At 37.1% G+C, this 25,581-nt stretch overlaps 1 protein-coding gene and 1 pseudogene across 1 annotated transcript; both read left to right on the top strand.

The window, feature by feature from the left end:
* Window positions 1-9,961: 9,961 nt before the first annotated feature.
* LOC117932066 lies at window positions 9,962-13,625 on the top strand (annotated as a pseudogene).
* A 4,465-nt stretch (window positions 13,626-18,090) lies between these two features.
* LOC117931808 lies at window positions 18,091-21,085 on the top strand. Its single transcript, XM_034852876.1, has 8 exons — window positions 18,091-18,680; window positions 18,789-18,944; window positions 19,069-19,224; window positions 19,510-19,674; window positions 19,836-19,964; window positions 20,058-20,231; window positions 20,497-20,860; window positions 20,995-21,085. Exons 1-7 carry the CDS (start codon window positions 18,143-18,145, stop codon window positions 20,664-20,666), a joined length of 1,488 nt encoding a protein of 495 aa, XP_034708767.1. The 5' UTR covers window positions 18,091-18,142; the 3' UTR covers window positions 20,667-20,860; window positions 20,995-21,085.
* The last annotated feature ends 4,496 nt before the right edge of the window (window positions 21,086-25,581 follow it).

Consider the following 25,581-nt stretch of genomic DNA (forward strand, 5'->3'; position numbering starts at 1 on the left):
CAGTTGGAGCGGACCTTATTTCATCAGGGAGTTGACTCCAGAGGGCGCTGCATGGCTGATGGATTTAGATGGAAACCAGTTCTCAGAGCCGACCAATGTGGATCAGCTAAAGAGGTACTATGTTTGAGTCCATGGTCGCAGGATGGGTGGCCATCATTTCGGTTAGCTATATCCCTTTATTCCCCTTTTGATATATATAGACTATTGCTAGCCCATTGAGCCTCGCACGCGCATTATGGCCTTTCTTTCTTATCGCCTTGCTTACACTTTCTCACCGGGTTAGGGGCCCTTTAGTGCATGCATGCATCATTGTTTAGGAGTTTCATGAGCCTTGGACCTAGGGGCGCATTCTCCTCGTTACATTCTCTATATGATCGCACCACTTCATTTTCATCTCACCTCACTGGTTGTGTTATTCGTCTCATTTTGTTTATCCTATCTACTCATTTGCATCATTTTCTTCCACCCTGAGTGGTGATGATCCTCCTCAGTTCACTACATGGAGGGTAGTCATGTCATTTCCACTATCTATCCTACGGACGTTGGTCCAGGGATCCTTAGTTTGAGAAAGTCACATCATCAGAGAGAGTTCATGTTACATTGACATTTGAGAGTATGTTATCCTTTTTTGATGTCATCTTTGGGATTTCTTGGTTTGCGTTCAGAGCATGTATACTTAGGTAAAAAAAAAAAAAAAAAAAAAAAAAAAAAAAAAAAAAAAAAAAAAAACCGTTTATGTGTATTCATTTTCTATCATTGTGTATGTTGATGTTCGAGGGTCATCTGATCGATCATGTTTGTTGGCGGGAGTTCGTATGTGAGCTTCCCGGGACCCTTCATTCTTTGTATTCATTTTTGTCATATGTTTTGAGAGTGAGATGAGTGACTTTCTCTTAGGAGCTCTGGGTCATCGTCCATTCCATCATTGCGTTCGTTATTGACATGACTTCCCTGCATATTTGATTTGAGCAGATTAGCACTCATTCTCATGTTCAGTGCTTCATCATCATCACCCTTGTTTTGACTCCTGATTCATCGTTTTCATTCCACATTTTAGTTTTTCTTACAGTGACCCATTTTCGGGTTTGATATTCTCTTCACATCACCATTGTATATCTCATTATCAGTTTGTTCTGTTCCATTTGTTTCCTTATCGACACTATGTTCACATTAGGCACCATTGGGTCCATTGGCTCACGGGATTTACTATACTTGTTGCATTTCATACATGAGGGCATCGGGTTTTGATCATCGGGTATTTGAGCTTAGTTTCCCTTCGTTTCTATCACCCTATCACCCTAGCCTACGTTACGTCCCGTGTCTTAAGACCACCCTGAGGCCATGGGATCGGATATTGTCTTCTACGGCTTCTATGTGGACAGGTGTTCGAGATTCGGTTGACATTTAGATATTTGCCATGCATCCTCTTCTGGGGAGACACTTCTCAGATGTTTAGATTCGTTTCGACCGTGTTTGGATTACCAGGATCACGTGTTTGATGAGGGATGATTCGATGTCACCTGTTTTTCCTGATTTGTCGCACGTCTGATGCCATACTGGGGCATATTCCGTTTCAGGTGATGTTTATGGATCTTCACAGAGGTCACATGTTCGATGACGGATGATTTCATGTTGCCCGATTTCTGACCTGTCGCGCATCTGATGCCCATACTGGGGCATATTTCCGTTTCGATTGAGATTTACGGATATTCACGGAGGTCACATGTTCGATGATCAGATGATTCCATGTCACCCGACCCCAGACATATCATACATTTCGATGCCATACAGGAGCATATTTCCGTTCGGATGAGATTTACAGATCATGAGGGAGTTGCGTGTTTATCCTTATTTGCGAGATATATGCAGAGTTGATGATATATTCGCTATCCTCGCGATGATTCCTTAGTGGGGCCTATCGAGAGCCATCTAGCCTGGCCCGCGCTTTTAGACGCCTGGATGACGTCATGCTTCCTTCCGAGAGACGCCCCTTTGCTTTGTGGGTTTGATTCAGTTGTAGATATGGTTGACTTGGATCACGCATTCGATGACGGATGATTCGAGCACATCTGGTTTTTCGACCTGATGCCACACTGGGGCATATTCCCCATTTTGATCGAGATTTATAGATCCCCACTGGTTTGCATGATCATTCACGGATATGAGATACACACCAGGTTGATGATTGATTTCATTTTGTCCTGATACTCCGAGGAGCCTCTCTGGAGTTGTTCTGCCAGATTCGTACTCTTTGATATAGACGTGATTCCTGGACGGAGTTATCTTAGGTACCTGGATTTCCCGCGTCATCATTTCAGTGGGGTACGTATTAGATTTGTTACGCATTCCCATGGTGTTATTCTCAGGTCATCAGGGCAGATCGGATACATCTGATGCCATACTGGGGCATATTTCCCTCGTTTAGCCATGGAGTTGATCGTTCTCTCACATGTCCATCACAGTTTCCATCACTCGGCCGAGTTATATTGTATTCGCCTCACTGACCATTATTCCTAAGCCTTTCATTGATATGAGCTCTCAGTGGAGCGTTGTTCGAGATTCGTAGAGTCCCGTTCAATCATTTCCAGCGGTTTGAGATTCGCAGCGTCCTGCCACACTGGGGCATATTTCCCCCCCTCATCATTTCCTTCCAGTTTGACGTTCAGAGTCGCATTCTCGGTTTTGGCGTTCAGAGCCATCATCATCACTTCTCAGCTTCGGCATTCAGAGCCATCATCGGTTTTCAGATAGACGTTCAGAGTTGCATTCTTGGTTTCGGCGTACAAAGTTGTTATCACTTCTCAGTTTGACGTTCAGAGTCATCATCATCACTTCTCAGCTTCGGCATTCAGAGCCATCATTACTTCCCAGTTTCGGCATTCAGAGCCATCATTGTAGCTTCTCAGTTCTCAGCGTTCAGAGCCATCATTGTCGCTTCTCAGTTCTCGGCATTCAGAGCCACCATCACTGGGCCATCACCGTGTTTTCAGTTCGGCGTTCAGAGCCATCATCGGTTTTCAGATTGACGTTCAGAGTCGCATTCTCGGTTTCGGCGTTCAAAGTCGTCATCACTTCCTAGATTGACATTCAGAGTCGCATTCTCGATTTCGGCGTTCAGAGCCACCATCCACTGCTTAGTTTCAGTGTTCAGAGTCACTATGTCTTCATTCAGGCTTCCAGAGTCATTTCCGTCATTTTTGTCATCTCGTTTAGGCTTCCAGAGGCATTTCTGTCATTTTGTTTAGGCTTCCAGAGCCATATCTCTCATCTCGTGTCGGCTTTCAGAGCCATTGTTGTCAGCTTGTTTAGGCTTCCAGAGCCATTCCTTCCATCTCGTGTAGGCTTCTAGAGCCATTTATGTCGTCTCGTGTCGGCTTCCAGAGCCATTGTTGTCATCTTGTTTAGGCTTCCAGAGCCGTTTCTCTCATCTCGTTTCGGCTTCCAGAGCCATTGTTGTCATCTTGTCTAGGCTTCCAGAGCCATTTCTGTCATCTTGTTTAGGCTTCCAGAGCCATTATCATCGTCTCGTTTAGGCTTCCAGAGCCATTATCGTCGTCTTGTTCGGGCTTCCAGAGCCATTTCTGTCATCCCGTTTCGGCTTCCAGAGCCATTTCTGTCGTCTTGTTTAGGCTTCCAGAGCTATTATTTTCTAGTTTAGCGTTTAAAATTAGCTTTTTGGTTTGGCTTCCAGAGCTGTTGTTTTCTAGTTTAGATTTTAGGGTTAGTTTTTGGTTTGGCTTCCAGAGCTGTTATTTTCTAGTTCAGCGTTTAGAGTTAGCTTTTTGGTTTGGCTTCCAGAGCTGTTGTTTTCTAGTTTAGATTTTAGGGTTAGTTTTTGGTTTGGCTTCCAGAGCTGTTATTTTCTAGTTTAGCGTTTAGAGTTAGTTTTGGTTTGGCTTCCAGAGATGTTATCTTCTAGTCTAGTTTCGGAGTTAGTTTTTTTGGTTTGGCTTCCAGAGCCGTTGTTTTTCTTAGTTTAGCGTTTAGGGTCAGTCCCATCATCCAGAGTCGTAGTTCCTAGCATTCATATTCTCTGGCATGGCACATCTCACCTTCATGGATTTGTACTTATTCTCACTCTCTTCACCTCGTTACCCTGTGCTTATCACATATTCATCTCATAGTCCACGTAGGGCAGTCTCCTTTAGACGCATTTCTTGTTCGTACTCCAGGGTGGTTCGACCGTTACTCATCTTTGACACCGATCTTCGAGTCACTTTTGGAGACGTCTTAGAGGGAGTCTGGATCCTTAGTGTAGCTTCAGAGGCCTTTTGAAATATCATTTTCCCTTAGGATTAGAGCCTTTATTCATTTGTTGGCTTGAGTGAGCTCTGGTTTCACTCGTGTCCTTTTGGGGGTCTCCTTTGTTCTTCGGTAGAGTTCACTTCATTCCAGTCACTATTCACACTTACTTGTCACTTCAGTGTTTATGTTCCTTACACTCGTGAACTCTATCGAAGAGGGGCATATTTGTAGACCCCCATTTAGGTCTTTCTTTGCTGCAGCTGACTTTGCCACGTGGAAGAGCCCCAACGAGCCACGTGTCGTTTCCTTAGTGGCTATAAGGGAATCAGCCTTGCTTTTTGGGAAGGAAATCAGAGGCTGACACGTGGAGGGGTCTTCTAGAAGGTTCCTGCCAGCTGCATGGGAGCGGATGAGAGAGAAATATGGCAGGCTGCAGGCTGGAGAGTGGTGCTTTTGGGATGGTTTTCTGTAGGTTGTTGGAGGAGGGGCAAATCCGGGAGAAAAGAAAAAGGGGATTTTGCTTTTTGGCAGAGGCAGGCAGCTGAGGAAAAGGGGTGCGTGGCTATTTTGGAAAAAGGACACCCCACGGAGGACGGTGAGAGAGGTGGGAAAGCTTTTTGAGATTTTTGGGAGTTTGAGCTGAGGGAGAGATAGTTTTCTGAGGATTCCATTGCTGTTAGAGAGGGTGTGCTTTCTGTGCTGTGGAGAAGAGGTTTTGAAGCTGTTTGGGCTACCATTTGAGGGAGATCTTGAGTTGAGCACTCACCTAGAAACAAAGCAGTGAGTTGTAGCCAGGGACGTCTAGCTGGAGAAGGAGCTTTCAGGTATGATTCTCACTCTTTTACATCTCTTGTGAATTTTTTGGAATACCCCTTGATCTGTTTGGGGTGGATAATGAAGGCCACCAGTTTGCTTGTTGAAGTATGACCCTGCATTTGTGTTTGCCATTGTCCATTCCAACTTGCTCTGATCATACTGTGATTATGGAATGCTCAAGATTCATGCCTGTGATTACCCTTGATGTGGTTTACTCACTTACTCAGAAGATCCATGGATGATTCATGAAGTGGATTTTCCGAGATTGTCTTTATTTATTTGTTTTCATCTATACTCTGTTCCGTCATATTCTTCTGTTTTCTGGTATTCCTCCACTGCATGCGACAAATTTTCTATCTCTGTCCAAAGAGGTAAAGCCATGTAAGGGATCGTGTTCTTAGACCATGGGTGTTCTGCTGCAACCCATTTGATATGGCTGGGTGATTTCATGTGGATTCCGTGTAGCATCATGTTGGGCCTAGTTGTTTTTTTTATTGGGTTATTGTTGAGAGATCTCAGGCGAAGAAAATGGGTCTTCATCACTCTGACTGCTGGTTGACGTTGTGAGAACTTGGCATGAAAATCCCAAGTGGCTTATGAAGGAGAATGGGGATTGGCGGTTACAGGAAGAATTGAAAATGGAAACCCTGCTGTGAGAACGTATGGGACAGATGAAGAAAAATAAGCAAATAGATGAAGAACGTATTTAGAAATGCCCTTTGGGACTCGATTACAGATAAAGTCTCAAAGAGCGTGTGTTGAACTCTCATTCGGTTCTTATTCTGAGTGTTTGCTTGATGGGTTGAGGTCTCGAGTTGAAGTTTCTCTATCTTCCTGCGTAGTTTCCGTGTGAAAATAGAAAGAAGAAGGCAAAACTTCACTACATTTTCATCTGGATTGCTTCCAATGTCATGGAGGGATGTTCGAAGGAAGATGAGGTATGTCCACAGCTGTTAGATCTGATCCCCAATGAAAGAGAATGGGTTCGTGATAGTGGTGAAGGGAGAATCCATGGCTCTCCAGAGGAGGAAAGGCTCGAGCCGAAGCTTGGTCCTCCAGGTGAAGACTAGACCATCACAGATAACACCAATAATAATAACTGTAGAGAAAGAGACAAATCCCTTCGGTATCTCAGGTTACCCAGGTTAAGACCCAACAGCAGCAACAGTAGACAAAGGCTTCATGTCTTCAGTACCAGTCAAGCTCTCCCATTATCCATTACTTCCATCTCTATGCTTACATCTTTCTCTCACCACCATTCGCACCCATCTTCATGCACAAACTCATCGCCATTCATGCTCATGCTTTTACCTCTTCATACCCATATTATTTTCTCTCTCCACCATGCCACTAACCCTATGCAAGTCACAAACCACACATACCCGTCCATATTTTTCTCTCCCTACATCACCATGCTCATCATACCCAGTTTTCTTATTAGTCTATACCACTCTATACCACAAATCCCATGCTAACACCATACCCTTCATCCATACCTCATCCATTGAACTCGACACTATCTGCCTTACCTCTCTTCCATCTCCATTATGTCCCGCTGGCATGGTTTCATATGTGTGCAGGCATTTTAATCTCACTGCATCCTCATACTGTTATACCCATCTCACTACCCATCTAACCCACTATTCCTCATGTCTTCCATGTTCATTAATGTGTTCATCACTCCCCTATATCCTCAGCCGACTAATCATTCCGCCCATATCTCTCGTTCATTCAACCATTTGAACACCTTAAAGCTATATGCCATTCTGAAACTCCATGCATCCAGCCCGCCATTCCACTTCGTGCATGAAAAGTGAGGGAAGAACGATGGTGGCGGTCTCAGTTTCTAGTGATTATCACCCTTTCACTGCACCTCACCATATTTCATCCTCACCTTTAGCCCTGAGCGCTGCTGTAACGCTGTCAAAGTGATGCTTGATTGAGTATGATGAACACACATACTGCGAATGTACTGACTGGGAATAGACTGATGTTGTATGGGCTTTTACTGATCGATCACATGACTTTCAATGACGTCATCAAGCACTTATGCTTTGAACGAAGGCTTTGCTTTCATACAGTTTGCAACTGTTGAGCAGGCAGGCCACGGGATGACAAATGGGGCTCTATGATGTTCTTGCAGTCACCTGATTTCTTCAGAACTATTTGAGCCAGTTTGGTGTTATTGGCCTAGACAAAAATGATGCAGAGCATTGACTTTTTCTCACAAAGAATGTTGTGGACAGTTATTTGGCCGAGAGTCATGAGATCATTAATTTCTGCAGTTCTATTCTCTTCCTTCAACTGTTCTTGGCAACCAGAATTATCCAGCCTTCGAAGGCAGCTCATCACCGTCAGTTCACAGCATGTGCAAATCAATTTAAACTTACAAACAAGGCTGCCCAATATGGTTCATCTTTCCAGCCAGATAATGCTCTGGGCAAAGGTTTCTATGCTTAAACTTGAGATAAATGCTCCAATGCTAGATCTTCATCTTCAGAGTTAGAGGTTAAAAGGTGATAAAGAGCTTAGGGAGCTTCATTGTTGTTCATGGGAAATAGGCTATTTGTTTGACGCAAATCACAGTTACTCATCTTCCCGAGCCTGGAGGTTATGATTTGAAATGCAAGAAGGTCTTCAAAGCTGTCTTCGAACGACGCCGGCGGCTTGCCGCCGGCGGCGAAGTGCCTCCGCCACCACCGGAATGCCAAGCAACCACAGCCATGCCGCTACTTCCAACTGAGCACTGCAAGAAGATGGTGTAATTCCCGAAACTGAAGTTGAGAGATTCAGCAATGGAGGATCCTTCCTTAAGGTTACAGTTTTCTCAAAGATATGGAATGGCCCACTGATGGAACAGGCCATTATATTTAAATCCGATTGGTATATCCCGAGATTCAAGAGTTGCGAAGAGGTGACAAGAATATGACTCTAGGGCCTGTGTTCAGTCTGAAGCATTGAAGAAATTGAATGAGATAATATTTAATTACAGCTAAGGTCCATGTGGGGCAAGCCAAGTGGGACCCTTGAAAACTGTATGGGCAGGAAGAGGTCTTCCCCGGGGCACTGGCAGACCCAGAGGGTCTAATTTGGCAGGTGCTGAATGCTGTATAGGATGTCAGCATTCCAGTTGCTAATGAAAATGCTCTACCTTGCCATGATGGAGAAGGCTATAACAAGATACTAGAAAATGACAAGCTTTTCGATGCTCCTGATATAAGGCATTTATCTGCGTTACCTACCTCAGACTCGGCCTAGTTCTCATGGAGACGTGCAACTCCCCTGAGTTTGAACGATTTGTTAAAGAGGAAGCTCACGCTGGGTAGTCTTCTATTTTCACTGGCATGCATACTTCACAAGAATTACTTCCTGGCAGACCCCACTGCCGAGGAAGAGTCTATCATGGAAACTCTTGTAACTGTGGTTTTGGATCCGTCTGGTCAGCTGGTATCATTTTACAAGCCAGGCGAACCAGTTCTCACCTAGGCATCAGCTGTGCAGGACTGTACCGCATTAACAAGGCAAGGAGTGAAGGAGACTTAAGATTGTGTGAAGGGAAGTCTTGATTTGGCACTCACCTCGTCATTCTTTCTTTGTAATTATCTCCAAGGTCCCATCAAAGCCTCAGATTTATACCTTATCCTTCGTTTTCTCTTATCAAACAGCTTGGTGTAGAGCACCATCCTTTGAAAATCTGAGTGAGAACTCGAAACTGGAGGAAAACTCATCTCTCCCCACCCATAAGTGGCTGGCCAAGTGGGGATTCGATGGAAGCTCAGAGTGACCATTTGAGAGACATTAAAGTGAAACTTTCTGGTGGTTTTTCTTGGACAGCTACTCCAATTTGTGAAATACGAGGTCAAGTTGACCCTTCATGGTCTTGTATAGCATTACATCAAACTGAGTGAGCTCGAGAAAAATCATAAGTTGAATGATCTCCTTGATGCATGGGACTTCAATCAAGTTGTTATCTTCGTCAAAAGTGTGAGTAGCGCTGCAGATTCCACCATTAGTTCCTGGGTTTGGCTCTAGCAACCCACCTCCACATCCCCTAATGTTCAACCCCCAGATGGAGAAAGTTCTGTTTCAGCGAGTGTCTCTTCAGACCTGTCCTAAGACCTAATAGAAGACAGCAAAGCTGATGTTGTCTACGCGAATCTAGGACACAGCAGCTGTAGTGTTGCATCAGACGTGCTATTGGCGTTGATTGCATGGGAGGTTCACCTCTTAAGATCCTGATCAACGGCAGTTCGTTAATAGAGTCGAAGTTCTCCAATGCAGGGAAAGAGGTCCTGAATGACCAGAAGTTGTGTCACCTCTTGATGAGTATTCTCAGATCCTCTTTGTCACTTCTATCAATATAATTAAGCTCGAAGCAACTCCAGAGCAAACACCAAGTGGCAATGAGACTGAAAAGCACATAAGGAGACAGCATGTTTCATATTCAGGCTGTCCTGCAGATTTGGCAGCCAAGTGTCGATGTATGACCACCGATGATGCTGTTGTTTGCTTCTAGTATATGCATGGATGGAAATGGGGGGCAGTGTCTTGACTAGCGTGTGCGTGATGTGATTCATTCTTTTCCACGTTGCCTTCTAAAGTCGCGTTTGGCATTTCTACATTGCCAAAGATCAGTGCCCACTGTGAAACTACTTTGGCTTCCGCCTCGGGCAGTTGTCATTGTTTGGTGGAGCTATGGAGGGAGGTTTGGAACCTGATGCAGTCACGGTCATTTGCTTTGGTGAAAGATGTATGGATAGAGAGTGAGATTCCGGATACAGCTCTATTGTGTAACAAAGCGACTGAGGCTTTTGGAGGATGCGAAGACCTATGAGATCCTTATCAATGTTCCTTGCGTAAAGCTTGAAAGACGGGTCTTGCTGTTCAGTCGCATGAGAAGATGAAGTGGGAATGGGACCTAGCACCTATTAATGTGTTCGCAGTATCAGCATGCAATGCCACTATAATTTGGTCTCTTGCCCCTTTTCCACATTGCAGAAGCAGCAACACCCACCAAGAAATTCTGATAGTGAACACCCACTTGCTCTTTCCTCATGATTCTACTTTGTGTATAATTCGGTTGCAACAGGTCTACAAAATTCTGCAATATGTGGAGTCCTATCAGAAGGAAAACAAGCTTAATCCCATGCCCATCGTACTCTGCGGTGACTGGAATGGCAGCAAGAGTGGGCATGTTTACAAGTTCCTTAGACCCCAAGGCTTTGTGTCATCATATGATACTGCCCGTCAATACACTGATGCAGATGAACATAAATGGGTTAGCCACCACAATCATTGAGAAAACATCTGTGGTGTAGATTTTATATGGCTTCTTAATCCAAATAGATACCGAAAACTATTGAAGACAAGTTGGAGTGAGACAGTATTTGGCATGTTCAAGTATCTTCTACGAAGAGCTTCGCTGACAGAAGATGATGCTTTTGCCTTTTTGAAGGCTGATAATCGTGGTGATAGCATTACCTATTCAGGTTTCTGTGAAGCACTTCGACAGTTTAATTTAACAGGCCATTGCCATGGACTGAGCGATGAAGAGATAAATGACCTCTGGGTCCAAGCAGACATAGATGGGAATGGTGTTCTTGACTATAAGGAATTTCAAAAGCGAATCTGGAATCCAACATGGTCACAGCAAAGAGATGAAAATATCAACAAGGCCTGGGATGAAGTTATGAAGGGTCACAAGAAGCAACTGAAGAACCGGTATGATGTCTTGAGGATGCAATATGTCACTGTCAAGTCGCTTCTTGATCAAAGTGACTTTGATTGGGATGAAAACACGGACATTATCGTGGCCAAGGATGACATTTGGGGCAACTGCATTGAGGAATATCCTGACGCTGAGAGTATGAGAAGCACTGGTTGCCCAATTTATAAGCAATTATGCATGACCACCTTTTGGGCCACGTGTCCTTTATTTATTTATTTATTTCTTTATCTTCAATTTTAAAATAATTTCCAAATTTCCCGTTTTCAAATAGTTTTCCAATTTCTCGATTTTCAAATAATTTTAACTTTTCAAATCTTCATCCTTAGTGTTAGTTTTATTAGGTCTCCAAATATCAACTTTAATAAAATTTGCTTCCGTTTTCTATTCGGCAAGCCATTTTCAAATCTTTCATGTTTTTTTTTTAAATGTTTTAAAAATAAGCAATAATTAAATTCCGTAATTCCGAATAATGGAATTTATGGAATTAATTCATGCAAAAATAAACGGGCTTTGGTGGGAGCCCCACATAAGTGTTTTTTTTTATAAATTGATTGATTGTTTGACTGATTCACTTATCTTGTGTGTTTGATCAATTCTGTTCCTTGATATGCACTTAATTATATCTTGTTCATTGCTCTCTAACCCTGTTTCATGATAGCGCATTCGAGATTGCTGCCCAGGTACGCATTCACTCGCTCTGATAATTCATTTTATATATTCTGATTCTCACGTGTGCATGATTTATTCTGAGTACTCATTGATTCACTCGTCCATGGCCATGATTGCTTCATTTTATTAGTAGAGACCCGACTTTAGGGGCTTAGAGGGGTGCTACGGTCTTTACCGTACCTTCCTGATAAGTAATCTGACCCCCGAACCCGATCCGGTTTTTCACAGACCGCCTTTTCCAAAATAAGGAGTCACACTTAGGGTTTTTCTTTCTTATTTTGTTTACCCTTTAAAAGCAAAACAAAAATAAGTGGCGACTCCAAGTCATTTTCAAATAATCAATAAAAACCAATTTTTTTGAAAATAAAAAAACGAGTTTCGCCATCGAGTGGGAAACGCATTGAGCCGAAATGCGGGGTCCACACACTTATTTGAAAAGTCCCACCTAACTGGGCACCATTTGATGTTTGATGACCAGAGTAAATAAATGATTTGAATGTTTTGACTGAATTTGATATGAAAATGTTTGAATTAGAAATGAAAGTGTACTGTTAAAAGTTTTGAATGTATTGGCAAAACTGACTCAAAGGTTTATAAAAATAATTAGTTATAATATCTCCTATTTTGCAAGTGAACTTGAAATATTTGATCCATGGACTGCATTAATATTCCTTATTGGGCTTTGAGCTCATTCCTATTTGTTGATTACTTTTCAGGTACCCTTAGTTCGGGTGAGGAGTGATGGCTAGGTCGGGGAATGGTCATCATTCGGATTTTTCTTAGGATGTTATTTTTTGACCTTGTTAGCTTATAAGTTTATGTTCATTTGGATTATTTGGTTTTTGGAAGCTATTTAGATATTGAACTTTTAATTTTTTATGATAGTTTGAAGTTGAGATTTGGAGATTATGAAAATTTTGTTAGCACTTGAATTGTTTGAGTTTGCAATCTATTTGGATAATGGATTTTGGTTGATGGATGCTTAGTTTTAGAGTTAAGTTTTGAAGATTTTAGAATTTTGTTCGGCTACTCTGAATAGGTATTTGGTAATTAGTAACTTCCAGTTACAAGATAATTGTTTGGGTGACGCCCTTAGAGTGGGTCTTGGGGCGTGACAAGTAAGATTGCAAAAGAGTCTGAAACCGTAATATCACCATTAACTAAAACTGGAATAAAACAAAGATGATTTAATTTCTCAAACACTACAACTCAAGCATCATTGTTTGTAAGTTCTTACTTCTCATTTCCTATTCTAGTATGTAAGTTCATGATTATATAGTCATGTTTATTACTATATTATAAATCTTGGGACTTCACCTAGACTAAACTGCTCTCCCATTGTAAGGTTAACTGAACTATACTCATAAGCAAGTCCTAACCATCCAGTGAAAAAGAAATTAAATGAATCAAAACAATAAAAATCATAAATTTAAATTTCAGAAAATATATCTAGCGATTTAAACTAAAACAAAAATCCAAGATAATGTTTGACTAGTTGTCAGTGAGATTACCTTGAAAGGGCACTTTCCTTCAGTACAATGGTTTTTTTCTCTCATCAAGGATGCAAATGTACCAATTCTCTAAGGCTAGTCTTTGCTTCTGTTTTTGTTAGTAAGTTTTATCAATCTCCAATTCATCACGAAACTTAATTGGAAGTTCTCTAGCAGATCTCCTGAGATATTTTTAATTATGAGGAAACAATGTATGCTCTTCAAGTACATAAATGATGTTCGAAACCCTTTTTTAGGTCATCAAGGACTTACTTGTAATCTTTGGCACCAGAGCACAGATAAGAAGGTCTTATTTGATCCAAAATTCTTCCCTCTTCAAAATCCATTCATGATATTCTTAGCCGAGCATGGAAATTATGACACCAGGTTAATTTGATTCAATTTAAATTTTTATTCCAATGTATTTATCCCATAAGTCCTTTCCACAAGCTTGACAAATATTAACACAAGTGGGAATTACCTTGCACAGGCAAGAGCTGTTGAATTGTTAAAAATCATATAGTCACAAGATCCTTTAGTTCCTCTCTAAACATTGAGACTCTACACTCTGGGATTGTTCTAGAACTGTAGATTTAGCTAGGGACTTCGTCCAGCTTGGGAAGAGTCTGCAGCTTAACAGTGGATGGTTCAGAGTCTGCAGCTTAATATTGTACTAGTTCAAGCCCGTAGGGCAGCAGGAATTTACCAGATCCTGTTACGTTACCATATATAGAGATGGGATCCCAGTCAACACCCATCCTTGGGTTCCCTGTAATTAGCAGATCAGCAAAATAATGAAGAAAGATGCGCATCATCTTTCAGTGCCTTTCTTGTGAGAGCCCTTTAGCCCATTAACACATTGTTTCATCAAATATATACTGCCATCAGGATGTTGAAATGCAATCTAATACTTATTGAGAAAGATACTGATATCCTTTTACACCACTAAGGTTTAGAAATGTAAGGTGGTGTTTGTTTTTTTGGCTTTTTGCTGAAAGCAATTTGTTCTCATAATTTAGGTTGTTTGTTTTTCTATTTTTTCATGACTTATTATAAACTTTTTACTAAATAGAAAAAGCCAAAATATGTAGCTTTTTCTAAATAGAAAAAATAACATATTGGTTTTTCTTTACTTTTTAATACTTAATAAAAATAAAATACTACAAAAACAAACAACCTAATATTTAACACTATTAAGCATTAAGGTTCTATTTAGAATTAAGTAAAAAAACAAACACCACCTAAGTCTTCTCTGAACTTCAGATATAGAAAGTGGAAGCATAAAGGATGCCTAGACGAGCGTTAAAACCAAGTATGACAACTTGCAAGAAAAATTAAACTACCGACACTAGAAACACTTGTGATATTCGATCAGAAGAAAAGACTGGACTACAATAATGCACGTGGCATAGAGAAATTATAGCAAAATCCAACTCTTGTTATGATGAAAGCATTTCTGCATTAACATGAGCCCTGAAAAAGAAATTAAATCAATGAATCTAGATTCTTATTTTGAAACGTGAATATAAATATAACAAAGAGAATAATCACTTTAGCTTTTCTATTTTTTTTTTTCTTTATATATCTTTTTTCTTTATTCCATTCTCACAATGTGATACTTTGCTTGATGTGGTTGAAATGAAAATTCTTGATTTTTACATTTGGAACTTTATTCCAAGGTACAATATCTGTTTGTGTTAATTTAGTGCTTATGTGGATATGCATTAGATCTATTTTTTGTTTGAAAAATTAAAAATACTAATAACTTGTATATAAAATATAAAAACTCTTAAATAAATGAAATTATCTTTTATTCTTTTTAAAAACCAAGGTTCTTGGATTTTTTATAAGATTTATTATTAGTTTTTATTTTTAAAAATAGAAAATAAGAAATGTATTAAAACCAGGCCTTATTTAAAAATGATGCATATATATATATATATATATATATATATATATTCTTTATATGATTTCTATATGATACTTTCCTTGAGTTCATCAACAAATGGATTTTGCATTCATTCTATAATCTTACCACTCTTTAATGTTTTGGAAAACACGTGCTTCACTAAAGATAAGCTTTACCCTATTCTTCAATATTGGCTAATCGTATACTTACCTTTTTTTTTAATTAATTTAAGTTTAGTAATTTCTTGTGTCATGGACGTTTAAGGACATAAAGCTTTTTTTTTCTTTTGTCCCAATGTATTTTTAATTAAAAATTCTTTAAATAAATTAAATTTAAAATCTTATCAGAAGGTAAAAAACATTTCAATTTACATTAACCTTTTTTTTTCCAAATAATTTATATCAAATTGAGGTGGTAATATCCTCTTGGTTGTTTCTTGAAGTGGTAATGGATGTCCTTTCTCCGCCCAAGCATAAAGTTGGTCTACTTTCATGTTTTACTGTACATTGAGTGTTAAAGCATGGTATCAAGTGCTCAAGCTGTGTAGAGAAAATGGGGGCCGGTTACTCTCTCTCTCTCTCTCTCTCTATATATATATATATATGGTGACCGGTGTAACACTTCATCTATTTCTTGTAGACGTGCTTACTAGAGGAGTTGAGTTAAATAATGGAATTTCAACTTTTCTCAAAGAAAGAGAACAAGTATATGTAATCCTGAGCAACAACTCTAATTTTTGGTTTGTCAATTTTTAGTTTAATGAAGTGCAATCTAAAATTAAGCTAAGAAATCCTATTTATGAAATCAACCAGAAAATTTTCATTGATATACCATTAAACCTCAAATAAAAAATATTTTCTTTTGAAATAAAAATAAATAAATCGACAACTAGCATAACAACTGGATCATGTCCTTAGGGATTACTATGTAAATCAATATTCCTCCATCGATCAATATAATTAAACTGAACCTATTAATAACAAATATTTAAAACTAGAGTTATTGCTCTTTGTAAAATAAGAAAATATATTTAAGACTTAGAATTAAAAGAAAATCGCTTTAACAATTGAGCAATTAATGAAATTTTGCAAAAAGATAATGACTAATATCTAGAAAAATCAAACAATATACAAATCAAGCCAAAGTAGAGTAGGATTGACTATTATCATGCATAGATTATTCCTAGATTATTCCTAGATTTAGACATATATGATATATAGAAAAGAAATGGGTCAATTGCATAAAGTCCATCCAAGGTATTTGCCAAGAATCATATATGTGAAATTACAATAAACGCTAGAAGCATTCAACAAATGATAACAAAATCTCAGATCTAAGAAGATTAAGGTAGAGTTCAACACAAGGTGATGCACTCGGTTCTTGTCCTTAGCTACACAAAATTGATCTTCCGAATATTGGATGAATTTAGCCATCCATACCAAAATCTTCATATGAGAAAATCATAGTTGGATGCCAAGAAAATTGCTTAGAAAATTTATTCTGGAGAGAAAATCTAGTGTACTCTCTACAACTAATAATTAACTCAACTAAAAATATATGATAACTCCTGGAAAAGATTGATTTATTTTCAGGAAAGTAGATTGTAGAATAGTAGAAGATCAATGTTCTATTTTCCAAAAATATGACTACTTTTTAAGACATGGTTTTCTCCTATTCATTTTTCAATAATGAGAGATTTTTTGTTTCTATTGGAGTTAACAATGACATGTTTTTTTTTTTTTTAAAAAAAAAAAAACAAATAATAATAAATTTTTAGGAAAATAGGTGCTATTTTTTTTTCTTTTTTATTCTCATCAACTTGGCGTGTCTTCCCTCACAAGAAACAAAGCTATGCCAAGTGTCAAGGAAATACGTACATCGAGATTCTTATTTTGAAACATGAATATAAATATAACAAAGAGAATAATCACTTTGTTTTTCCTAAATTTTTTCTTTATATATCTTTTTTCTTTATTCCATTCTCACATTTTGGTACGTTGCTTGATGTGGTTGAAATGAAAAATCTTGATTTTCACATCTTGGACTTTATTCCAAGGTGCTATATCTGTTTGTGTTAATTTAGTGCTTATGTGGATATCCATTGATCTTTTTTTCGTTTTAAAAATAAAAAATAATATTTAATTTTAAAAACCAAAGTTCTTGCATTTGCTATTGGAGTTATTATTAGTTTTTATTTTTAGTTATTATCCAAACCACACCTTATTTAAAATGATGTATATAATTTTTTCTTTATTTAATTTCTATAATACAATATTTTCCTTGAGTTGGCTATCAAATGGAATTTGTCGTAAATAGATTGAACTTTATTCCATAATCTTACTACTCTTGCATATTTCGAAAAACATGTGTTTCACGAGAGATAACCTTTACTCTTCAATATTGGTTACATATTCTTGGTCGATCGCTTCTTGAAGTGGTAATGGATGTTCTTTCTCCACTCAAATCCATAGCAAGGTATCACTTTTCAATTTATGGTAATTGTTGCTTTTAAAATTATTTGGTTTATTTATCCAAAGAAGACAATACTTTCCTTGTAGGTAATGATTCTTAGAATTTGAGAGACTTTAAGCTTGAGGAAGCTTTGAATTTAAATTAATTTTAAAATTATAAAACTTATTCATTTGATAGCATCCCCCTTCTGTTTTCTTATTTTTCATTGTATATTATTTTATTTTATTTTTGTTTTCTTTGTTAGGGTCTAGAAAAGAAACAAAAACTACTACAAAAATTTATTTTCTCATGTTTATTTTACTAAGTAAAATATGAAAAGAAAATATATAATATAATTAAAATTAGTAAGAAATTTATGTGCATTTTAAGTTACTTAATCTTAATTTATATAGAATAATGAAAATAAGTACAATGAGTTCACAATTTGTAACTAGCATTCAAAAATAATATATTGAATTTAAATCTAATTTTTTCCTCTACTTTTTATTTTTTTATTTTTTTATTTTTCTCTATTTTCTTTTCTTCACATTTTCCTTCAAATTTACTAATAACCAAAACATAAAGTTGGTCTATTTTCATGTTCTACTGTACATTGAGTGTTAAATAATGTATCCTTCACCCAAATCCAGAGCATGGTATCAAATTCTCAATCTGTGTAGAGAAAATGGGGCCTGGTTACTCTCTCTCTCTCTCTCTATATATATATATATATATGGTGGCCAGTGTAACACTTCTTCATCTATCTTGTAGACGTGCTTACTAGTAAGGATTGTTGTTCATTTGTTGTAGGAGGAGAAGGAGTTGAGTTAATTAATGGAAGCTGAAGTGGGAGATACTTGGGAGGAGTGGGAGAAGAAAAAACAAGATTTGTTGAAATTTTGCATGGAAGGCAACTGGGGAATGGTTGCAGATATGTATGACAAATATCCAAGCCTTCAAAATGCCAAGCTTAGCACATCAGGGGAGACAGCATTGCATATAGCTGTCTGGGAAAGCGCAGAAGATATAGTTCACAGGCTAGTTGAATTGATTGATAAACAGAGCGAGAGGAGATGGCAAACACCAAGCGCTCTATGGATACCAAACCATCGAGGGAATACGCCACTCCATCTAGCAGCATTGATTGGAAATGTTGGCATGTGCATGTGCATAGCTGGAAGGAATGAAGAGCTCCTGGACCTTCGCAACAATGCAGGGGAAACGCCTCTCTTCTTGGCTGCTCTTCGTGGTAAAAAGGACGCTTTCCTTTACCTCCATCAGATATGCGGCGCAGAGAGACAGTATGAGTGCCATCGAAGACATAGAGATGGCCAAACCATTCTTCATGTTGCCATCATTGGCGAATACTTTGGTTGGTATTTAATTATCATATTCTCTTTTTGTTTCATATATAGCCTGCATACCGATACTACCCATTTTGGTTCTTTTGTACTGTATAATGAGCTCTTTGTCTTGACAGATTTGGCATATGAAATAATTTGCAAGTATGATGACCGACTTATCTATGCTGTCAACGAGAAAGGGTGCACTCCACTCCATCTCCTGGCCAGTAAACCAGATGTATTCAGAAGTGGTTCTCGCCTTAGCGGATTCCTCAGCAGAATTATTTATCACTGTGAGACTCGCTTGATAGTAAATTTCTCCTTTTTTTTTTTTTTTTTGGAGCTGGTTTCCTGGTACCTTTTATTTATCTATATTTTGAGATTTTATTAATCATGCTTATATCTATATTTTGCAAGGTTTACCTGTGGAAAAACTCAAGGAAACATTCCCTGATTACACTTTCCAGCCAACTTGTACAGACATGCATGCACATTTTTCTCCAGAGAACAAGACACGTATCAATTTTTTTCAACCATTGTTGAAAATGGTGCAGAACATGATTAAAAGATCAGGTGGGTGAAAGGAGTCATTTTCTCTTACCCAAATTTAGTGTATACTAAAAATTACACCAGACTTGGGTGATAAAATTTATAATTATTTTTAATACATGAATTACACCAGACTTAGGAGTCATCTTGTACTAACTAATTTACAATTTTTGAAGCATAATAAAATTATTAGAGTATTCTATTTAGTTTTCAATCTCTTTTGAAAATTAAAATGTCAAACCTCTTATGAATATTGTTTGGAGCTGGTACCTTTGAGACTATTAATTGTGCTTATATATATTTTGCAAGGTTTACATGTGGAGAAACCCACGAATGAACCGGTCCCTGTCGGCAATTCCTTGCCAACTTTCAAAGGAAAAATGAAGCCTGAGAAATATCCAGCGAACTACAAGACATGTATCAATTTTTTTCAACCATTGCTGAAAATGCTGCACAACATGATCACAAGACCAGGTGGGTGAAGGAAGTCATTTTCTCTATATGAAAATTACATTTGTTTCAAATTTTTTAAAAAGAAATGTATCCAAACATTGCTATATGAAAATTTTAAAATGTGCTTGCTATTTTACTCCTGAATAAAGTAATGCCCTCACTCAATCCATGTTCATATATAGGGAAACCATCAAGCAATGTTGAAGCTGAAGAAGGACGACATCCTCTACTTTTCCCCCCAAATTATCACACAAGTATCATGATCATCAAAACTATATGCAGAGCAATGCTGGTCATCCTTGATTTAATAGGTATAATCCTACTTACCATTCCAACATGTTATAAGATCTATTAACCATATTCTTGGAAGAATGTTAATGTGTATTTTATTGTGTGGTTGATAGGATTAATAGACATACAGAAGTTACAAGAAAAGAAAGAGAAGAACATATGGTCTGTTCAGATCATGGACCTTATGCTTCTTAAATCTTCTCACCGTAACTATTATTCCAGTTTTAGTGGATGTCATCCAGGGCTAATAAAAGATTTTCCTGATAGTGACGAGCCAGAGAATACAGGTATGTAAAGCTCTCTCCCTCTCTCTTTCTAAACACTAATTAGGAAAATCTAAAAAGGATCAGATAAAGTATAAAATGAAGGACGAGAAAATGGATTTGTAAGTGACAAGAGAATGATAACTATTGCCTTCATGCGAGAAACACTTGTCCACAGATGGACAAGATCAAATCAGTAGGTTATGAATTTTGAAAAATGGATTCAAAACTCTCCGTCTCTCTCATTTATTGAACCTTTTAGCTCAATAGTCAATTTTATAATGGTCAGATTGGTGCACTGCGATTTTGAAAGAAGATTTGAGCTCGAAACAGCCTATCCAAGGAAGGGAGGCACCAATACTACTTGCAGCGAAGAATGGTATAACTAAAATGGTTGAGCGAATCCTAGATGTTTCCCCATGGCCATTCTGGACAGGGACTCAGACGGCAAGAACATAGTGCTTTTGGCAGTCGAAAATAGGCAAACCAAACTGTACGAGCAATTAGTCCAGAATATCCTTTTTAATGAAAGTGCATTTCGTGCTGTTGATAATAAAGGGAACAGTGCCTTGCATCTTGCCGCAAGAATAGGTGATTTTCAGCCTTACCCTTTTGCTGCACTGCAAATGCAATGGGAAATCAAGTGGTTTAAGGTATATTCATATTTTTCTTCTTGTTTTATTGGTTTAATTTTTGGAAAAAGTATCCACATTAACACCCATTTACCATGATGAGCTGTTTAATCTACACTGTTAGCTTAAATCACATTAATTGGAATTGACCACAGTACGTGAAGTATTCTGTGCCGCAAGATTTCTTTATGAATCTCAACAATGAAGACATGACACCCAAGGAGGTCTTCAGGACGTCACACAAAGATTTGGTAAAAGAAGGCGCCAAATGGCTAACAGCCACCTCCAATTCATGCTCGTTAGTTGCAACACTGGTCACAACCGTGGCCTTCGCCACAACAGCCACCGTGCCAGGCGGCCTGAAAGAAGGCAGCAGCAGCCCAAACCTTGGCGGCATCCAGCCTTTATTGTCTTTGCAATTTCATCACTAATTGCTCTCTCATTTTCGGCCACCTCCGTCATCGCATTTCTGTCCATACTTACCTCTAGATACCACCAAAAGGATTTTCAAAGGGACTTGCCAAAAAAACTCTTGTTGGCTTTGACGTCTCTTTTTATGTCCTTAGCAGCCATGCTGTTTTGCTTCTGTGCAGCCCACTTCTTTCTGGTTAAGGATGAATTTGAACATACTTCATATCTGGTGATATATGCAATAGCATGTCTGCCGATAGCATATTTTGCTATGATGCAGTTTCCCTTCTACTTCGCTCTTGTACTCCAAACCTTTAAGAGGGTGCCTCAACGTACGCCTTTTACATAAGGGCTGGCCACGTTTTCTTTTTGTTTGCTTCCGTCCTTCTGATTGGTTTGTGTTTTTTATTATTTTCTTGTGTATTTAAGCAAATAAAATTGAAAATAATCATTCGTCCTTGCATACTTTATAGTCATTTTTTCACAAATTTGGCATGGCTTAGTGCTTTTATTTAGAGTACAATTAACCTCTATGAAAATTCACTCAAATTGTACATAAGAAGGTAATTTGTTTCTTCTTAACTTCATCTTCAGTGAGAGCAAGGGATTCCATTGGGAGGAACTAAGGTTATATTTGGTTCTTAAAAAATTTGAGGAAAAATGTAGGGGAAAGAAAATAGTAAGGAAAAATATAATGAAAGAAAAAATGAAGAAAATAAAAAAAAATTAAAATCAATAAATTGTTTTTGTATGGTACTTCAAATTTATTTAACTTATTTTAACTCCTCCATGCATAGGTTAAATAATTTGAAAATGTATAAGTTTTTAACTTATTTAAATTATATTTTATTTTCTTTCATATTTTTTATAATACAACTTATACGATAAAATCATTTTTCTTAATTTTTTTTTCTTTCTTTAGTATTTTCCGGGAACCAAAAATAACCTAAGAAAATTAAAGTTATATTTTATTCCTCCAAAGAAATAAGAAAAAGAAAAAAAAAACTACTGTTGAATAATTAAATTAAATTATTATAAGAAAGGTTTTATTATTATAATTGGTTGAGTAATTGAGGTGAATTTATGAAACATTAGAGATTAGCTTAAATGAAAATTCTTATGGCAATTGAAGTATGAATAAATAAAAGGTTTAGGGTTTATTTGGAAACTATACTTAAAAATAGTTTTAACAGAAATTAAATGAAAGGAAAGAAAAATGTGTTTGACAAACTTTTGATACAAAATAGCTTTTTGAGAATTAGTTTTGAAAACAAAATATTTATGGTGTTCTATTTCGTTTTTTTTGTAGAATTTTTTGAATAACAATTTAACACATGAAAAATATTTTGGAAACTTTTGCATTAGAAGCATATCGTACCTTCATTAAAAATAAGTAGAGAATTATTTTTCATATTTGAGTTTTTAAATAGAATTTTATTCTTCAAAACAATTGAGAATTGCTTTTGAAATTTTTTCTAAATAGATCCTTAATTGTTGTTTGTCGAAATAATTCCTAAGATGTTTTGGGCTCAACATCAAAAGAGAAACAAAAAGTTTATCTACATGAAGGTAGTTCATTTTGGCCCTTTTTATTTTGGTGATACATTGAGGATTGGTTTTTAGAATCGTGGGATCACCTAGTGAAGTTTGCTACTTGTTAGTCTTTCATAGCTCAATCCTAAGATGAAATTGAAATTATGCTAGTTTAATGTTGAATCCTTTGAGGATTTGCTCAGTATTTGTTCAGATCTTAATGAAGTCCCCACAATCTCTACCTTCCAATCATGAAGTCTCTCACAAACCTTGGAATTCTTGGGCTGCTCAAGGATTGATTGCAAAGGAACATCATTATGTGATCTTAAATTTCATTTTCTGAAAATATATATTTCTTTGTTATTTTTAAGAATACAATTTTGTTTAAGAAATCGAATATAAAACATAGCTTCTGGCTTATTCTTCATGAAATTACTTTCCACTTATGGACGACATAAAAGATCCCAAAGCATGCCTTGTATTTTCAATTTTTTTTTCATCATATTCTATAATAAATACATAAAAGCACATCAAATTTGTTCTAAAAAAATTCATTTTAAGAATAAATTCTTTTTAAAAAAGACCTTTTTTGGTAAAAATGTTTTCACCATATTTTTAAACTTAGAAAAATATTTTCTATTCTAAAGAATGGGACACTATTTTTGAAAAGAGTTTCAAATGAACTCTATGCATATGAACCATGCGAGCTTGTTGACCGCATAAAAGATTTATGGCCAAGTAAAGGAGAGGTATTGCGATGCATCTACAACACTTTGATACTGTGTCGCATCTATGGGAACATTCAAGCTAATAGTGGAGACAAGGTGATCAAAGTGTTGATCTCTTTGGCCCCAAACAAATTGGTTCATATTAGTAGATCATGATTGTATTTATGCTATGTGAGAAACAAATCAATGGGTGTGGAGATGACTTCAATGGTGAGAATGTAATGGAATGAAACCAAATCTTTTATAGAGAACTTCATAGAAAGAGTATGTAGAAATGAATGAATGGATCATAATGATTTCTTGTAATAAGCAAGTCATCGAAGTAAGAAAGACACTTTGAATATTTTTCTATTTACTTTTATCGGAACAAAAATATCGGATGTATCGACATAGACATACACCAAAAAAATATGTTGTGATCCATTGATCATTATCAACAAAGAGAGAAGTATTGGAATGAGAGTTCACAAACCACAAGAGAGTAAGAACTCCTTAAGTTCATTGTACCACACACTAGGGGTTAACTATTTGAAACTGTAAATGCTCTTATAGAGTTTGCAAACATAAAAGGATGCATAGTATTAGTAAAGCTAGGAGATTGCTACATAAATACCTCTTCTGTCAAAATGCCATGTAAAAATTCATTATTGACTTTCAAGTGACAAATCAAATAACCACCAACCAAAGAAATACATAGTTCAGTGCTAAGGCTAATAGGTGATCGCATATCTCTCTTGTAATTAAAATAATAAAGCCTAAATACATGGTAATCCTAGCCAAGAAAAACCATAAATAGGGTTATCACGACTTTGTAGTATTCTAGGTTGTTGTCCTCTAGGATCAATTATAATGTTTTTAGTTGTTTTTAGATTAGTATGATTAATTATTTGCTAAAACTAAAGAAACCTTAATTTAATAAATAATAATAGAATATGGGTAAATATTTCCTCAAAATGGTTAATGAAATAAATAAAACAAAGGAAAATGTTCTAGATAGTTTCATAATCCAATATTGAATCCTTAGAGATATGGAGGGTTATAAATGTTAGGGTAAAACCCTTAAAAGCAGAACATAATGTAAGAAAGTTAGACATGAGTTTCCACTATTCTATCCATTATTTGTATTGATATTTATTTAATCATTCAAGCTTGCATCACTTGCATTTACATGATTTAGGTGCATTAGGAGTTGTACGGAAGGTCCAAGTCATAAGCTTTTTGCAAAATTGATAAGTTGTTCACAAGTGGTTCATGAACTTAGGCAATCCATCTAAGACTATAGTACACTACCTCCTAATTAGAGGGATGACTTATATTGGTTATTAGGATGAGTTTCCTATGGTAAGCATACTAGTATCTATGGTTACATATTGGACAAGAATTATGGTGAATTATGACATTAGCTATCAAGTAATCATGATTCACCAAACTACTATGCTACATGGGCTCTCGACCTTAAGAGAATATTGAGTTAGTGCTAATGTCTTTAGTAGCTTTAACCTACAAATGAGACCTTAAGGTGGTTGTATATTTCCTATGGGGAAGGTCACTATTGATTAATATTTGTGGCAACTGTAAGGAATCTTGAACCTCTCCATTTCTTATATTATGATCAAGTTAGGTGTATGTGAATCTTCCTATCCATCTTGTTAAAGAGTGTAATCATACGAATAATATGATTCCTAACGAGAGTTTCTTCTATCATCCTAGTGTTCATGATGGTCCTTTGCCTAGCAGGCCTACCCTTATCACTAAACATCTCTTGTAGCCTCAAGAGAATCTCATAGGTAATGGCAATGTCCATGTGTTGTTGCAATACATTATTGAGAGACCCAAGTATAACACAATGAGCCTTCTTATCTGCTCTTTGCCATTGGGAATGGACATTTTTCTCTTCCTACAAGGAAAGCTCGTTAGGAATAGATGGAAAACGCATTTCAACTTTTCTACTATGAGCACTATATCTAGGTTTCTTTTCTAGTCAACATAGTTAGGTTTGGTTAATTTGTTATTAGCAAGAATCAAGGTGATAGGTTATAAGACATTATTCCTATTACAAACAAAATGTTT

Source organism: Vitis riparia, chromosome 15, assembly GCF_004353265.1.
Source record: "Vitis riparia cultivar Riparia Gloire de Montpellier isolate 1030 chromosome 15, EGFV_Vit.rip_1.0, whole genome shotgun sequence".
Taxonomy (NCBI): Eukaryota; Viridiplantae; Streptophyta; class Magnoliopsida; order Vitales; family Vitaceae; genus Vitis; species Vitis riparia.